Source organism: Furipterus horrens, unplaced genomic scaffold, assembly GCF_987537825.1.
Source record: "Furipterus horrens unplaced genomic scaffold, mFurHor1.1.pri manual_scaffold_2, whole genome shotgun sequence".
Lineage (NCBI taxonomy): Eukaryota > Metazoa > Chordata > Mammalia > Chiroptera > Furipteridae > Furipterus > Furipterus horrens.
Window position 1 is genome coordinate 111,695,467 of NW_028327172.1, and position 13,674 is coordinate 111,709,140.

Consider the following 13,674-nt stretch of genomic DNA (forward strand, 5'->3'; position numbering starts at 1 on the left):
CTTCTCGAAAACCCTTAAGACTACGCCCACCAAAACTCGGTAGGGCAATTGTTTTTCCGAAAGGCTTCAGCTCGCCCAAGCAAGCCCGAGCGCCTGGCTCCGCTGCGGGATTCTCCGTCTGCTCCGCGCGGTCTCGCCCAGCCCTAGGGCGAGGCCGGGAGCAAAGGGGGCGTGTCCGGGAGCGAAGAGGGCGTGCCCGCCTTGGGGGCGGGGCCGTGTGGGGGAAGCCAGGAGGCGGAAGTTCCCGCGGCTTGTGAGCTCCGCGCAAGCACCACGAATCACTTGTCAGCGGTCCTCTGAGGCGGAGGCAACGCCGCGCTGGACCCGAGGTGAGTGGCCACCCGCTGGGGCTGCGCGTTTTTGAGTCCCCGTAAAGGGGAGGGAAAGGAGCGTCTCCCTGCGCCAAGCGCTAGGGAAGCCCAGCTGGGGAGGCAGAGGGGGCTCCACTTGCGCGGGCAGTTTCTCAGGTGCTTTCTGGACGCGGAGCTGCGGAGGTGGGAGAGCGGCGTGGGAAGGGGAGCGCTGGGGAAAGGGCGGCGCGGGAGTGGGCGCGAGGCCAGTAGACGAGCACTAGAAGTCTCCGGAGCCTGGGCCGGCCGGGACGAGCTCGGAGAAGGCAGGATGAAGGAGCGGGGCTCCTTGGATGGCGAAGCCGGGCGCGGAAAGGGCCCCGCGTACCCTGCACCGATCCGCCGTCTGGCTCCGGGCACCCATCTGGGCGGCCAGGTCCATCCACGTCCTGTGCGAATCTCTTGGAGGGGTTGCGGGGAGGAAGCGGGACTCAATGGGAATGGCGAGTTAGTTTTTGTTACCTCTCATGCTGCTGAGAAGCATTTATTTCCCCCCAGATATTTAGGATTTCGTAACCTGTTTGGGGAAAACTTTTGTACGTCCGGAAATAAAGCTCGTTTAAAAAACAAATCTGTCGTGGACGCCAGATTTATTAATACTTGTGTGCTTGTTGGGGCTTTTGTGAGACTGTACCTTAAGTGCGTTTGACAATAAGTGGAAAAAGGAAGGGCGTATAGCTTAGGGCAGAGCCTGGAAAGAAAATTCGTGGCTGCGCTGGGCTGGGCAGGGTTAGGGTGTGAACGCCCGATCCTACCCCAAGTCCGCCTTCCTGACCGTGAAGACGTCGGAACCCGCCTGCCACGGAAACAGCCGGCTCTGGAGCCTTATTTGGCGAACAGGGCTAGGCGAGAACATCTGCTGGAAAACTGGCTCGTCGGCTGCTTTCATCCTGTGCCTGTGGCCTTAGTTCTTCAGCTCTACCTCCCCTGTCTCTCAGTGGGGAAAAAGAGAATCTTGGATCCTGCTCTTTAATTTCAGACCCTTCTCGATACCCTGAGCAATTCATCACGAATTCTCCCCTCGCCTTCTCAACCATCAAAGAAACTGCAGTAGGAGTGTGGGAAATGACCAATCTTCCTTCCCAAGCACCAGGGCGAATACATTGTTTAGACTTTCCGTAAGAGAAAATCCAAAACTATGCAGAAGCTCCAACATTTTCTAAGAGTTTGAAAGCAGAATAGGCTGCTATTTCCTGCCTGCTTGGTATGTTAGGAAGAGTTTGGGCACTAATAACCAGATGGAAGGAGACCTGGGGAAGGCCAGTAAATATTACCATTGGTTAGGGATCAGAATATTTTAAGGCAAATGAAGTTAGAGGGAGAATACTAGAAATGACACTGATTAGAAATGAAATGACACTGGTTTTGTAGCGTAGCTTTGACCTTACCAGTGCTAGAAATTTTAATAACAAATAGGAGAAGTCAGGAAGGGAACTCCCAAGTAAAAAGAGGTTGAAGGTATATGCATGAATATATAAATAAGTGTTTTTGTAGGGAACAGTGGAGCCAGAAGAAGTTGAGCCTAACTTAAACATTCTTCTCTTGACAAAAGTTAAAGATTGAAAAAGAAGGGGGAGCAGTCTGCCTGTGAAATACCTGTTGGCTTTATACACTTCTGATTTGTATAATGTTTCAATATCAAAACAGTCTTTTCTAGTCCTGTGAAAATCTCTTTTATTTTAGGGGAAGGAATTAAATTATATGTGGCTCCTTATTACCTCCCTACTATTCGTTTTTCAGGTATATCTAACAGTTTGGCTTCTGGATTGGCCTTCCATCTTTTCGATGCCCTGTATCTGTTGTATCAGCGTTGAAGTGATGTATTCTTACTTAGCACTTCAGTTTACTACCATGCCAGTGGGAAAACTCATTTAGTTGCTATGTAGATGCCATGCAGATTTTCACTGACTTAATTTTTAAGACACGGACTTATTTGAAAGGTTTGCCTCATTTTCCCTTTATGAAAAGATGGAATGCATTTGCTTTTAATATACCCAGTAGTTCGAATATCTACATCTGCCACTATCAATTTGGTATGATGGGATAGAAATTTTGAATGGATTAAAAAAATAATTTGACAGGTAATATAAGGTGATTTAATTGGATGCAGTTTTCTAAGAAAGCGTGTCTTAAGCAGTTTTTTAAAAAGCGGTTTTAAAATTATTAAATTATTCATGTGTTATATTTTTAATATTTTTGAAGAGGGAAATGTTATGTTTCTTATTATTACATCTTAAAAAATCTCCAATCCTTCCATTTTCTCCCACTCATGAATAACCACCATAAAAACCAACCCCAAACTTCAATGTATACTTTTTTGCTTTAGTTTTTTTTTGTTATATGAAAGCACTACCATGAGAGTCATCATGAGCACACTTACAGCAAAATACAAAAAAGAAGGCAGTGAAGCGCTGGTACTTTTCTAAAGCTCTTGCTCCCTTTCATGCATTAAGGTTATACTCCTCCCATGAGTAGTCAGTCTCGTTGTGTGGTAAATGCTAACCCTCTGCTTTGCCTGATGAGGTGTGTGTATAAACAAGAAGCCGGCACTGACTGAAATACCACTGTGCTAGAGTGTTGCCTATCATGGCCTGTCTGAAGAAAAAGTAAATATTACTTTTAAGTGTGGAATATATCACATCCCTCTAAGAGGAAATGCAAGTTGTGGTGTATGATTGGAGAGAATTGTTTTGTACATTAAAAAAAAAAAAACACTCATTTTAGAGAATTTAGTAAGCATGAATGAGAATATGAATTAGCAGTCCTTTTCATATGTTAGAGTAATTTAGAATTAAAGTAAGTGAAATCTAAATTCTTGCCAATTGCAGACAAAAGAATGTATGAGGTAGAGGAAAGGAGAAAATCATTTTGAATTAAACTTGAAAATAAAATATTGTTCTTTTTTACATCTAACAAAATGTTGTAAAGTACTTTGAGTTAAAGTTTGTATGCAAGAAGCCACAAATCGTAGCAAGTTGTAAACCTGATCAGGTGTCTAGAAATATATACTGATTTGGAATTTTTATACTATGGAAATTGGCGTGAGTTTAGAAATTGTATATTAGCTCATAAATTTCTTTTCTTAGATTGGAATAAGAACTTGATATAGACTCACTCTCTAATAGCATGGCCCCTCATTTCCCACAAAACAAAACACTGAACATAATTTATTTGGGTTTATATTAAATACATTTAAATATATAATAGGGCTTCAAATAAACTTTTTTTTTTTTTTAACCATTTGATTTTCTTTTCACAGTTTCACTTTCTGGGATTGGACTTTGAGCCATTAGAACCATGAGCAACTACAGTGTGTCCTTGGTTGGCCCAGCTCCTTGGGGTTTCCGGCTGCAAGGTGGCAAGGATTTCAACATGCCTCTGACAATCTCTAGTGTAAGCAAACTTTACAGATTTTATTACAGATGTTCATTCAGTGCTTAATCCTGGAAACCTCAGGACTAATTATCTCTGGGTGACCTGTTCTCTACTTACTCCAATTGCTTATGGGATTTGATGTGAACTAACGCAGTTACCTGTAATAAAGGATGTGGTGGGAGGGAAGTTAGCAAGGATAATTGATTTCAATTTTGTTATTTTCAGTTTCCCTTCATCATCTTGATGATGAAATGGAAAGCATTTAATTAGGGGGTAACCTTCAGCTCTTTTAACTTTTATTACCTTTGGGAATTCTCTGGATCTTACTTCGTTTCTCATATGTAGCATTAGAAGGTTATACTATGGAATTTCTTTGTCCTTTTCAGTTCCAGTGCTGTTTATTTAAAAACTGTTGATCAATATTAATGAAATGACTGCTTTTGGTGTTATTTCCTTAGCTTACTTTCTGGTGAAGGTGATGGCCAACAGTAGAATTGCCCAAAGCTACTTACCCTTGATGAAGAAATGAACGTCTTGGCTCTTCAATTAGATAGTCAGTCTATGAATCATTGAGATTTGGCTGTTCACCTCAATATGAGTTTAAATTTGAATTTTAAGGATGTTTTCCTGATGATGATGAGGGGAGCAATTACAGCTTTCATTTACTGGGGCTTGACTGTGTCAGATACTGTTCCAATTTCATCATCAATATTAATTACTTATATAACTTCCCAGAGGGTTTTTTTTTTGTATATTGAAATAAATGTGAACGTCTACCCTTTTACTTATATAGCAGTGTATTGTACACAGTTTCATACTGTGCTTTTTCTCAACATTTTCTATGAAAGACTTTACCTATTAATATGTTGAGAGTTTTTTTTCACAACTAGATAGAATTTTCTTGTAGGGAAGTAACATTTATTTAGCCATACACTATTGAAGGGCATTTATATTGTTCCCAATAGTCCAGTACAGACTGCTGCAGTGGATACCATATGTACATAGTTTTATATATATGTGTATATAATTTTGATAGGTCATGCTAATTTACACTTTTGTGCAGTGCATAAAATATCTACCCCTCCCCCTCCCCCCAAACCAGCAAACGTTGGGATTTTTGCCAAGTGCTTTACATGCATCATCTTCTTTAATACTCATGCCAACCTGCAAAATAGTGGTATTATTGGTGTGGAATAGCTGGCTTTCAAGCAGTTATGTTATGCTGCCTCCCCAATAATAAACTTTATCTTAAATTTAAGTAGATTGTTTCTATAATCAGACATTTAGAAGGTTATTGGTTTGTTTAATTATATAAGTATATATACACACACACACTGCTTCTTACAATATATATTCAGCTTGATTTTGAAAGATTAAAAATAAGTTTGTAACACTTATATTTCTCAATTAAAGTACTGCAAATCCCAGCTTACTAAAGAAGTGTTCTGGTTGTGGCTTTTTAAATTAGCTATCGTTTCTTGTTTTGTTGGCTGTGGATTTTTAAATAGTTGTCACTAATTTATCACTAATTTCTGTCTTGATTTCAGTTTTTCAGATATTACAAGGAAATATATACATGTAATCCAACCTGTAAGTTTAAAAACGTTTTGTGGTTGGATGAAATTTTAAAAGTAAAGCATTCATGTAAAAATGTGTCTTATTTATTCCTGTTTGAGTGAGGCAAGTTTTTCCCCTCCTACTGAAGATCTATTATGAGGAAAGGAATAATATTTGGATATGGTCTGTTTTTATGTTCTGTTAACATTATTTTATAATAAGTTTGAATATCCTACTTTATGATGATGGACTAAAAAAAGTTTTTTAGTTAACAATACTTCCATTTTTCCCGAAAACAAAAAAATGTCCAGAAATAAATTGACACCTAAATAAAACAAACTTAATTACCATATTATCGTTTGGTAATAGAAATGCAAATGATATGTAAATATGCAGTACCTTGCCTTTTAAAACGTTTTCTTGCTTCAGTTCCCTGGCAGATAATTTGAGGTGCTAGCTCCATGTTATGATGCTGATAAAACAGCAGAACACTGTGTACATACATATGTGCCCTCCCCTGGCACAGAAGAAATGCTTTCCTTGTGTAGACAGAGTGCTAATTAAAGGATTTTGAACATACTGATTAAAAGAAAGCATGGTAACAAAGCTGCTGGGTTATTTCTGTTCTCTTACAAAAGTCTCTGCCATCTCCTGTGACCTTTTTGGGCCTTGTGCAGTGGGGCATGCAGTTCATTCTGGACTGGAGAGGTTGGGAAGGGGAGGGGGAGGAGGAATGGGAATGTTGGCTCAACTTTGCTGCTAGGCTGTTGACTTTTCATTGTAGTTATTTTTAACCCCTTGTGTGTGTGGTTCAAACATGCCTCGTAACATTGCCTAATAAAGTTGTATGCCTAGTAACTAATTTATATTGTTATAATAAAATTATTAATGTTATACTTCATCTTATTAGTTCTCTGGTTATATTTATTCTGCCTTTTATATAATACATTAATATTTTAGTGGTCATCAGATCAATAATATCAAAAAGCAATTAAAACCTGAACACATGCCCTAAAACATATAACTTAGTGATTCTCTTATTTTAATAGTATGTATGAAATTCTTAGCACATAGTATTCTCTCAGTTATCTATTACAATAATGTAATAAAATTAAAAAGGATAATTGGAGACTTGGAACATCAAATCCTCAATAATTGTAGCAAACATAGCAGTTATATATTTTTTACTTACAGTCTGTTGGAACTGAAAAACTAAATCCCAAGTTTGTGCTTAGCTAAGAAGCTGTATCTTTATATTTAGAGTTCAAAAGTGTACAATGTTTTCTTGGGTCAAGTATTATTATTTTGAACTCCGGAGGGTTATTTACCTTTTTTTATAACATTGGAACTCTGTGATATTGAATGCATTTGAGATAAATAAGCCATTGGCTGGATCTTGAACATTGTTTTTTTTTTTGAGATTTTGTTGCTACTTGTGTATGAATATGCTGAATATGACTTGTACCTTAAATCTTATGGACTATAATGGACTATAAAATTTTAGCATTTCACCCAAATTTGTTCATCACCTATATTATATTAGTTTTGCGTATTTTAGTATGTTGATTTCTAAGATAAGGTTCGTAATTTCTGCAAACTCAAAGGGTCTCAGATTGCCTTAACTTCATCATCACAAGTTATTGTCTTCAGTTTCCTCTTCTTAAAATGGAATGCTGGCAACAGCATTTCGCAGGCTCTATTTATGACCTTGTATGTATGGAATTACCTGGAAACCATAGAATGTGGGGAAAGGTTTCATTGTCCCAGCATGGGTTTGTTGGTCTTTGTCAGTATATTTTATAAGAAATAGGAGACGTTGCACAATTCAAGGCCATATTTTGGCAAGTTGATGTTTCTCATGATGGAACTACAAGAAGGATACTCTTTTTGTGAATAACATCTTTTAAATACAGTATCCTAAACTTGAAGTACCCTGCTGCATGTTATTTTCTGATGTATGATGTTAAGAGCTTTTTAAATTAAATGCCAATATTTGGATTTCCTGAGGATGATCTTCTCTTTCTCCATAAACACATGTATGGTATTTCTTTAGTAGATAAGAATGAAGTCAGATATTTTAATACCCAAATACTAACTTTGATTCTCAAGAATTAGGGGAAGATCAGTTGTTACCAGCTCAGACAGGATTTTAGTTGTATTTGAAAAGCAGGAGATATTTACTGTTTCCTAGGTATGGAGCCCTGTCTGAGAGTACAGAATAGAACAGAGAAAGAGACGTGAAATATTGGCTGTGAATTCATCATTTAGCAGTTAAAGGAATACTTTCTAGAAGCCATTGGAGAAGATATAGAGTAATGGAGTATACGAAAGTTGTGGAGAAAAGGAGTAAGTACACTAATAGCAGTGTCATAAGACCTGTCACAAGACAGTGAGGAAACGGCAAAGGTACAGATGAGTGTTTCTCAGAATCTGTGGGCATAGATCTTTTGTATTTGTTGGGGTCAGCTTCCTACAGGAGAAATTAATTAACTGGTCCTTGAACACCTCGAAGTCAACATTTCTCTGCGCTACTTTTCTGTGCAAAGTGCTGGACTGTGAGTGAAGCTGTGAAATTAGTTAAGTGATTCTCCAGATGCGCTAGCTGCAGAGTTTCCGTCCTGGAGGAGGATAGAAAGAGACTTTCAGTCCTCTCGAGCTGAAATGAGAGAACCATCCTACCTTGAATAAATGAGCCCATTGTTCATTTTAAGCTGAGTATTTTCTTCTACATTTTCTCCCAACTACCCTGTCTTTATGCCAAGTTGGGAACTTAATAATTTAGTTTGTATAACTGCATAATATATAATATGTATGCTCACTCTGCTTTTAAAACACTAATTACCTTTTGTGCAGGGCTTAGAGATCTGCTTTTTCCCATGTGGTAGTTTTCTGTCATTGTGTTCAAAAGGGTCAGGAATATCAAGGTAATTCTGAAGACTTTTTCTGGTCTTTTTTTTGTAAAGAATCTTCTCTGTTTGTTTTATTATAAATTAATAGTTCTAGGAAAAAGGGGGCTTTTATAGATTATAATAAGTATTGGGCATTTTGGAAAGTTATTTGTTAAAATAAAAGGAATTTCACTGGTATTCAGGACTTTTGTATATGATAAACAATATTGTAGAGATTGGGTAAAGAAAGAGCACTTTAGATGTAAGCAAAGGAGATTGTTTTTGTTTTTAAAAAGAAGATTAAAAAAATCCTCACTCTAGGATGTGTTTATTGATTTTAGAGAAAGTTGAAGGGGGAGAGAGAGAGAAAAAGTGAGAGAAACATTGACCCATTGCCTTGTGTACATGCCCCAACTGGGGATGAACCTGCAACCTAGGTATGTACCCTGGCTGGGCATCAGACCTTTTGGAGTAAGGGATGATGCTCCTACTAATTGAGCCACCCAGCTATGGTGCAAAGGAGATTTTTCATACAACCTATAGATCTACTTAAGAGTTTGGTATAATATTTACTTACTAAAACCGAGACTACCGAAGCCTATGGACTAATTTTATTATCAGGGATTTTTTTCTTGATAACTTTGAAGGCAGAGATCTCTTCTTTATGATGGTGTTGGTCAGGCTGCAGTGCAAAACGTACAGTTAACCAAGTGTCTGTTAGAAACATTGTGTTTGCAGATCTTACTCAGATTCCCATGTACTACAGGACCAGTCATGACCTTTTTCCCCAGTTACAACTGAATGGAGGAGAAATCTGATATGAGTTAGTTAAGCTAGAAGCAAACATTGTTCTGGACAAGAAAGAAATCAGAAATAGTAAGTATATAATATAAAACTTGACAAAGCAAGACCTTTGCATGGGTAATATTAATATACAGTGATGGGCAAAAGTAGGTTTACAGTTTTAAATGCATGAAACAGTTTTTGTATTATTTGTATTAGAATGTTACAACTGTAAACCTACTCTTGTCAAATTTGCATGTATACGTGTGCAAATAGATGACATAATAATGGAAATGAAAAGAGAACATTAGTTTAAGCAACCAATGAGCAGTGGCCATGGTGACCCCTGATTTAGGTATTGTAAGTGCAGAGCCACTGTTTAGCCCTGCTGGGAATGTGTAAGTTTGGTTTTTTAATTACAGGGTGGGAAAATCACTTTTTCTAGTCCAGATACTCTGTTTCTATTAATATTTTTTTTTAGGTAATAAAATATTTATGAATGGACTTGATCATGTTGACTAAATGTTTAAATTAGTTTTGGAAGAATTTTTTATAATATTGTTGAAACTAACTCTCTCAAATCTTAGTCACTTCCACATCTTTCTGTTGCATAAGCAGAGTTATCTACGCTTCTGTAGATACTCAGATTTCTTTTACAGCCAATGTTGTTGCCCATTTTGTGTTAGAATTACTGGAACGAAGTTCATCAACCTCGTTGGCAAATAGTACTTCCAGCTGGGTTAAGCAGTTGCTGCAAGTGTTCCCGAGAAATCTGAATGGAGGAGAGTAAAATTAACTGGGACAGTTGACAGGAGGGAATGAAAAAGAACAAGTTAGATGGAAGGAGATGAGAAAGAGGCAATTTAAAAAAGGCCAACATGGGGACAGTTGTTTACTGGGTCAGATTTATACTTAAGAAGCCTTCTTTACCCTTCATCCTTTACTCTTTTAAAGTTTGATTAACTTACGCTTTTCTTTAGGTAAGACATTTATATGGTTAGAACTTCAAAAGATACAGTAGGGTTTACAGGAAAAGAGTCTCCTGTTGCCCTGCCATTCATTTCCTCTTTCTGGAAGCAACCAGTGTTAACAGCTTCTTGTGTATACTTCCAAAAATCATTGGTACAGATATATGTAAATTAATATATATTCTCACCCCCCCCTTTTAACACAAATAATATCTTAAAAAAATACTTAAATATTTTTGCATTTTGTTTTTTTTTTATTAACTCAAAACCAGTGTGTGTGTGTGTGTATTTTTTTGTACAGCTGCTTGTATTTGGATTTATTATGATTTCTTTAACCAGCTTCTATTGATGGGCAATTAGATTGTTTGTAGTCTTTCTTTTAGTGACACTGCAGTGTAATTTTTTTGCACACACACACACACACACACACACACATACATATACATTTGCATATTATGAGCATATCTATCAGATAAATTCCTAGAAACGGGATTGCTCAAAGTTTTCTTTGTGTTTGTGATTTTGATTGATAATGCCAAATATCTTTATAGGGACACTCCTACCCGCAATATGAGAATGCTGGCTTCCTTATACTTGTGCTAGCACACATTTCAACAGACTTTGATCTTTTTAAATCAGATGGGCCTATTTCCACCTTTCTCCTTTTTGTAGGGCTTAATCACAGGTAGTTTGCCGAGGACTGTGTTTTCAAGTGGGTCATTATTTTTTATTTTGCACGAGACTATATGAAATAAAAATGTAATAGCCTTCTTTAAATGACTTTATTAATTTCTAGGGATGCTGTTATTTGAATTTTTTCATCCAGAGATTTGATTAATAGTTACCTCTATCATTTGTTTCTTATTTCTAAATTTTTTTTTCCTGTTAACGTATTACTTCCAATTACATGGCGAAAGACTTTGTTTTGTTTTGTTTTTTGTGGAACAATTTTTGCCATCCCATAGGCTTTCTGAAAAATTAAGCAAATAACATTTAATAGATTGATATAATACGTAATTTTGAATTCCACTCTTCTCTTGCTCCCTTTCACTGATGTGGCAAGGAGACTGGCCATGAGGAGGCATTGTTCTGAGACACAGTGAAATTTGCCCTTAGGAGCTTCACTGTGTTTTCATGTCAACCTTTGTTAGTCAACGGAGCTTAACTGAGGTCACAAAGGTTTATATAGTGTTCCATAGCATAGTGAATCAGACATTGTGAAGGCAAACTGAAGTGTGGCACAATATATTTCTTTATTTTACTTGGGTGTAAGCAGCAGAGGTATGTGTTGTTAACTTTTGTGACCAAAAGGATAAGAATACCAGGGATGCTTGTATTTTGTGTCCTTAAATGTCAAGGAAAAATTTCCTTTAGTGTGTTGCTGTGAATTTTTAAACATTGATGCGAAGAGTTTGGAACTAAATAAGAATTTTCACCTTGTTATTTGAATTCTGTGGACTGTTAAACATTTGTCGCAGGTTTCAGAAACTGATTGAACAGTGGCCACTGTTCATGATAATTGTCTTGGGCAAATTTTTATTTATCAAAAGAGGTAGTGGTTTTAATGACCTTAACAATTGAGTGCCATTTACCATTGATTCCATCAGGGATTTAAGTGTTATGATTTGGCTCCATTGAGAATTAATTATTATCCCAATATTTCTTAAATATTTTTTGAGATACTAACTTTTAGAGATGGTAAATTAAAAAAAAATTTAGTAAGGTTGTATAATGGTAGCCAGAGGAGATTACAGATGAATTCCGAAAGTATATTTCTTTTTGAGAAAAGGTGCTAGAGAACAAATGTCCTTTAGAAAAAAAAATCCTTTGACTAGGAACCCTTAGAGATGTTTTGGAGAAAGAAATTTAGATATAAATATAATATGGTTAAACATGTAATTTTCATGATTTTGGACATTTTACTGAAATACCTCTATGCTACTAATTTCCAAGTAGTCCACAAATGGTTCTTTTGATATTTTTATACTGTGCATTTCTGTTTATATGTACGTTTATCCATTCTGGGAGATTCTAGTTAGTTTGTATCCCATTCTCAGAGTGATACTTTGATGTTTTAACAATTAAAAAAAATTTTTTTACATTTATTGAGAGAGAGAGACACTTAGATTTGTTGTTTCACTTATCATGCATTCATTGGTTGCTTATTGTATGTGCTTTAACCAGGTATCAAGCTCCCAACCTCTGTATATTGCGATGACACTCTAACCAACTGAGCTACCCAGCCAGGGCTGATACTTTGATATTTTAGCAGACAAAGGCGTTTCTAAACTTCATCAATGGCTTATTCCCTCCTTAGGCTGGTTCCTCATTATCAAGCTGGCACCTTGCCCAGGAAGGAATTCTAAAAATCCTACATTTAATACAGTACTGCCCTATCTAAGAATTGTAAGAGCTTCCTGTTATCGATTGAATTATTGCTTAACTCCCCAGTCATTTGGGCTGCATATAAATGGGCCTACTTAATACAACTGAGTTTATAGTCTAAAATGCCAGTTTTGAACCATGAAGTTTGGGGTCTCTTTATTCTTTATGCACACTATCTTTATTTTTATCATCTGTAAAGCCCTACCCATCCTTCAAGGCAAGTTCATATACCAGGTTCTCTTTGTAATGTTTCACTGCTCTAGCTTACTTGGGTCTCCTTCCTTTCCAAAATAAAAATATGCTAAAATTTATTGAGCCCTTGTTATTATACAGGCACTGCTCTAGGTATTTTGCACATGTTCAATTAAATTCTCATAACAACTTCTGAGAAAGTATCATTTTAAATCTCTGATTTATAGATGAAGACTGAGAGACAGAGAATTTAAAAAATATGTCTGAAGTTACACATAGCTAGTAATTGGTTAGGCTTAGGCTTTGAAACCAGTCACACTGAGTAGTAATAAATAATGCTTTTACCCAGTGCACTCTGTTTTTTGGGAAAAGGTGAGAGTTTTCACTACTGACAGCCAAGTTTGTGTATGTGTTTCTTAAAGAAAGAACACATGCTATAGAATCAAAAACTTGTATATATGGGAATAATTGAGTTATTAAGAAAAAAATGTGACTGGTTTCCAAGCTTATCATCAGAATCATCAATGAGATTTTAAAAAATGTAGATTCCAGGCCCCAGACTTTGAATTCAGAATGTTTAGGGATTCTCACATGCTTTCTATATGTTTCTCATGTACTATTTGAGTTCCCTTTGTACACTAATGTTTGGGAACCATAGGTAGCTTTGATTTTTTTTAAAAATATTTTTTATTATGGATCTTTTGTTACTTAGGTCATTTTAGCAAAAAGATTAAGGCGAAGTTACAGTGAAACTGCCATTAACTAAATGTGATAGGTCCGCTTTTCTCCACCACCAGTCTTCTCCTATTTTTTATAGTTTAGTTACTGTAGGTCAAATCCTTTATGGGAAAATATGGCAGTTTTAGTACTATTTGCTATCAGGCTTTGGTCTGTTTACAGTGCTGTAACTAGTTTTGTGACAAAAGATTTAGAGGACTTTGAAGTTGGTAATACTATAAAATTTAATAATGAACCTTAAATTTATCAAAGACTTGTGGAAGAATCTTTATACTAGGTTTTGTTTTGCACCCCATTATTTATCTAAATTGGTAACATTTCAGTTAGAAAGAACTAGTTACACTCTTTTTAAAGGCCATGGACAAAGGATCAGTTAAGATTTTTGGTCTTCGTAATAGGTTTCATGGCCGTACAGCTTAAGTACATATAAAAACATAT

General features: G+C 36.6%; 1 protein-coding gene across 9 annotated transcripts in view; it reads left to right on the top strand.

The window, feature by feature from the left end:
* Positions 1-215: 215 nt before the first annotated feature.
* PDLIM5 (PDZ and LIM domain 5) overlaps positions 216-13,674 on the top strand; it is a 214,953-nt gene continuing 201,494 nt past the window's right edge. For 2 of the 9 annotated variants that reach the window (XM_090266315.1, XM_090266316.1), the window contains exons 1-2: positions 247-329; positions 3,610-3,743. In XM_090266315.1, the coding sequence (XP_090122441.1) occupies positions 3,648-3,743 (96 nt within the window). In that variant the 5' untranslated portion in view covers positions 247-329; positions 3,610-3,647. Of the gene's footprint in view, positions 330-3,609; positions 3,744-13,674 lie in introns of all 9 variants that reach the window. The other 7 variants (XM_090266317.1, XM_090266309.1, XM_090266308.1 and 4 more) reach the window with 7 other exon arrangements.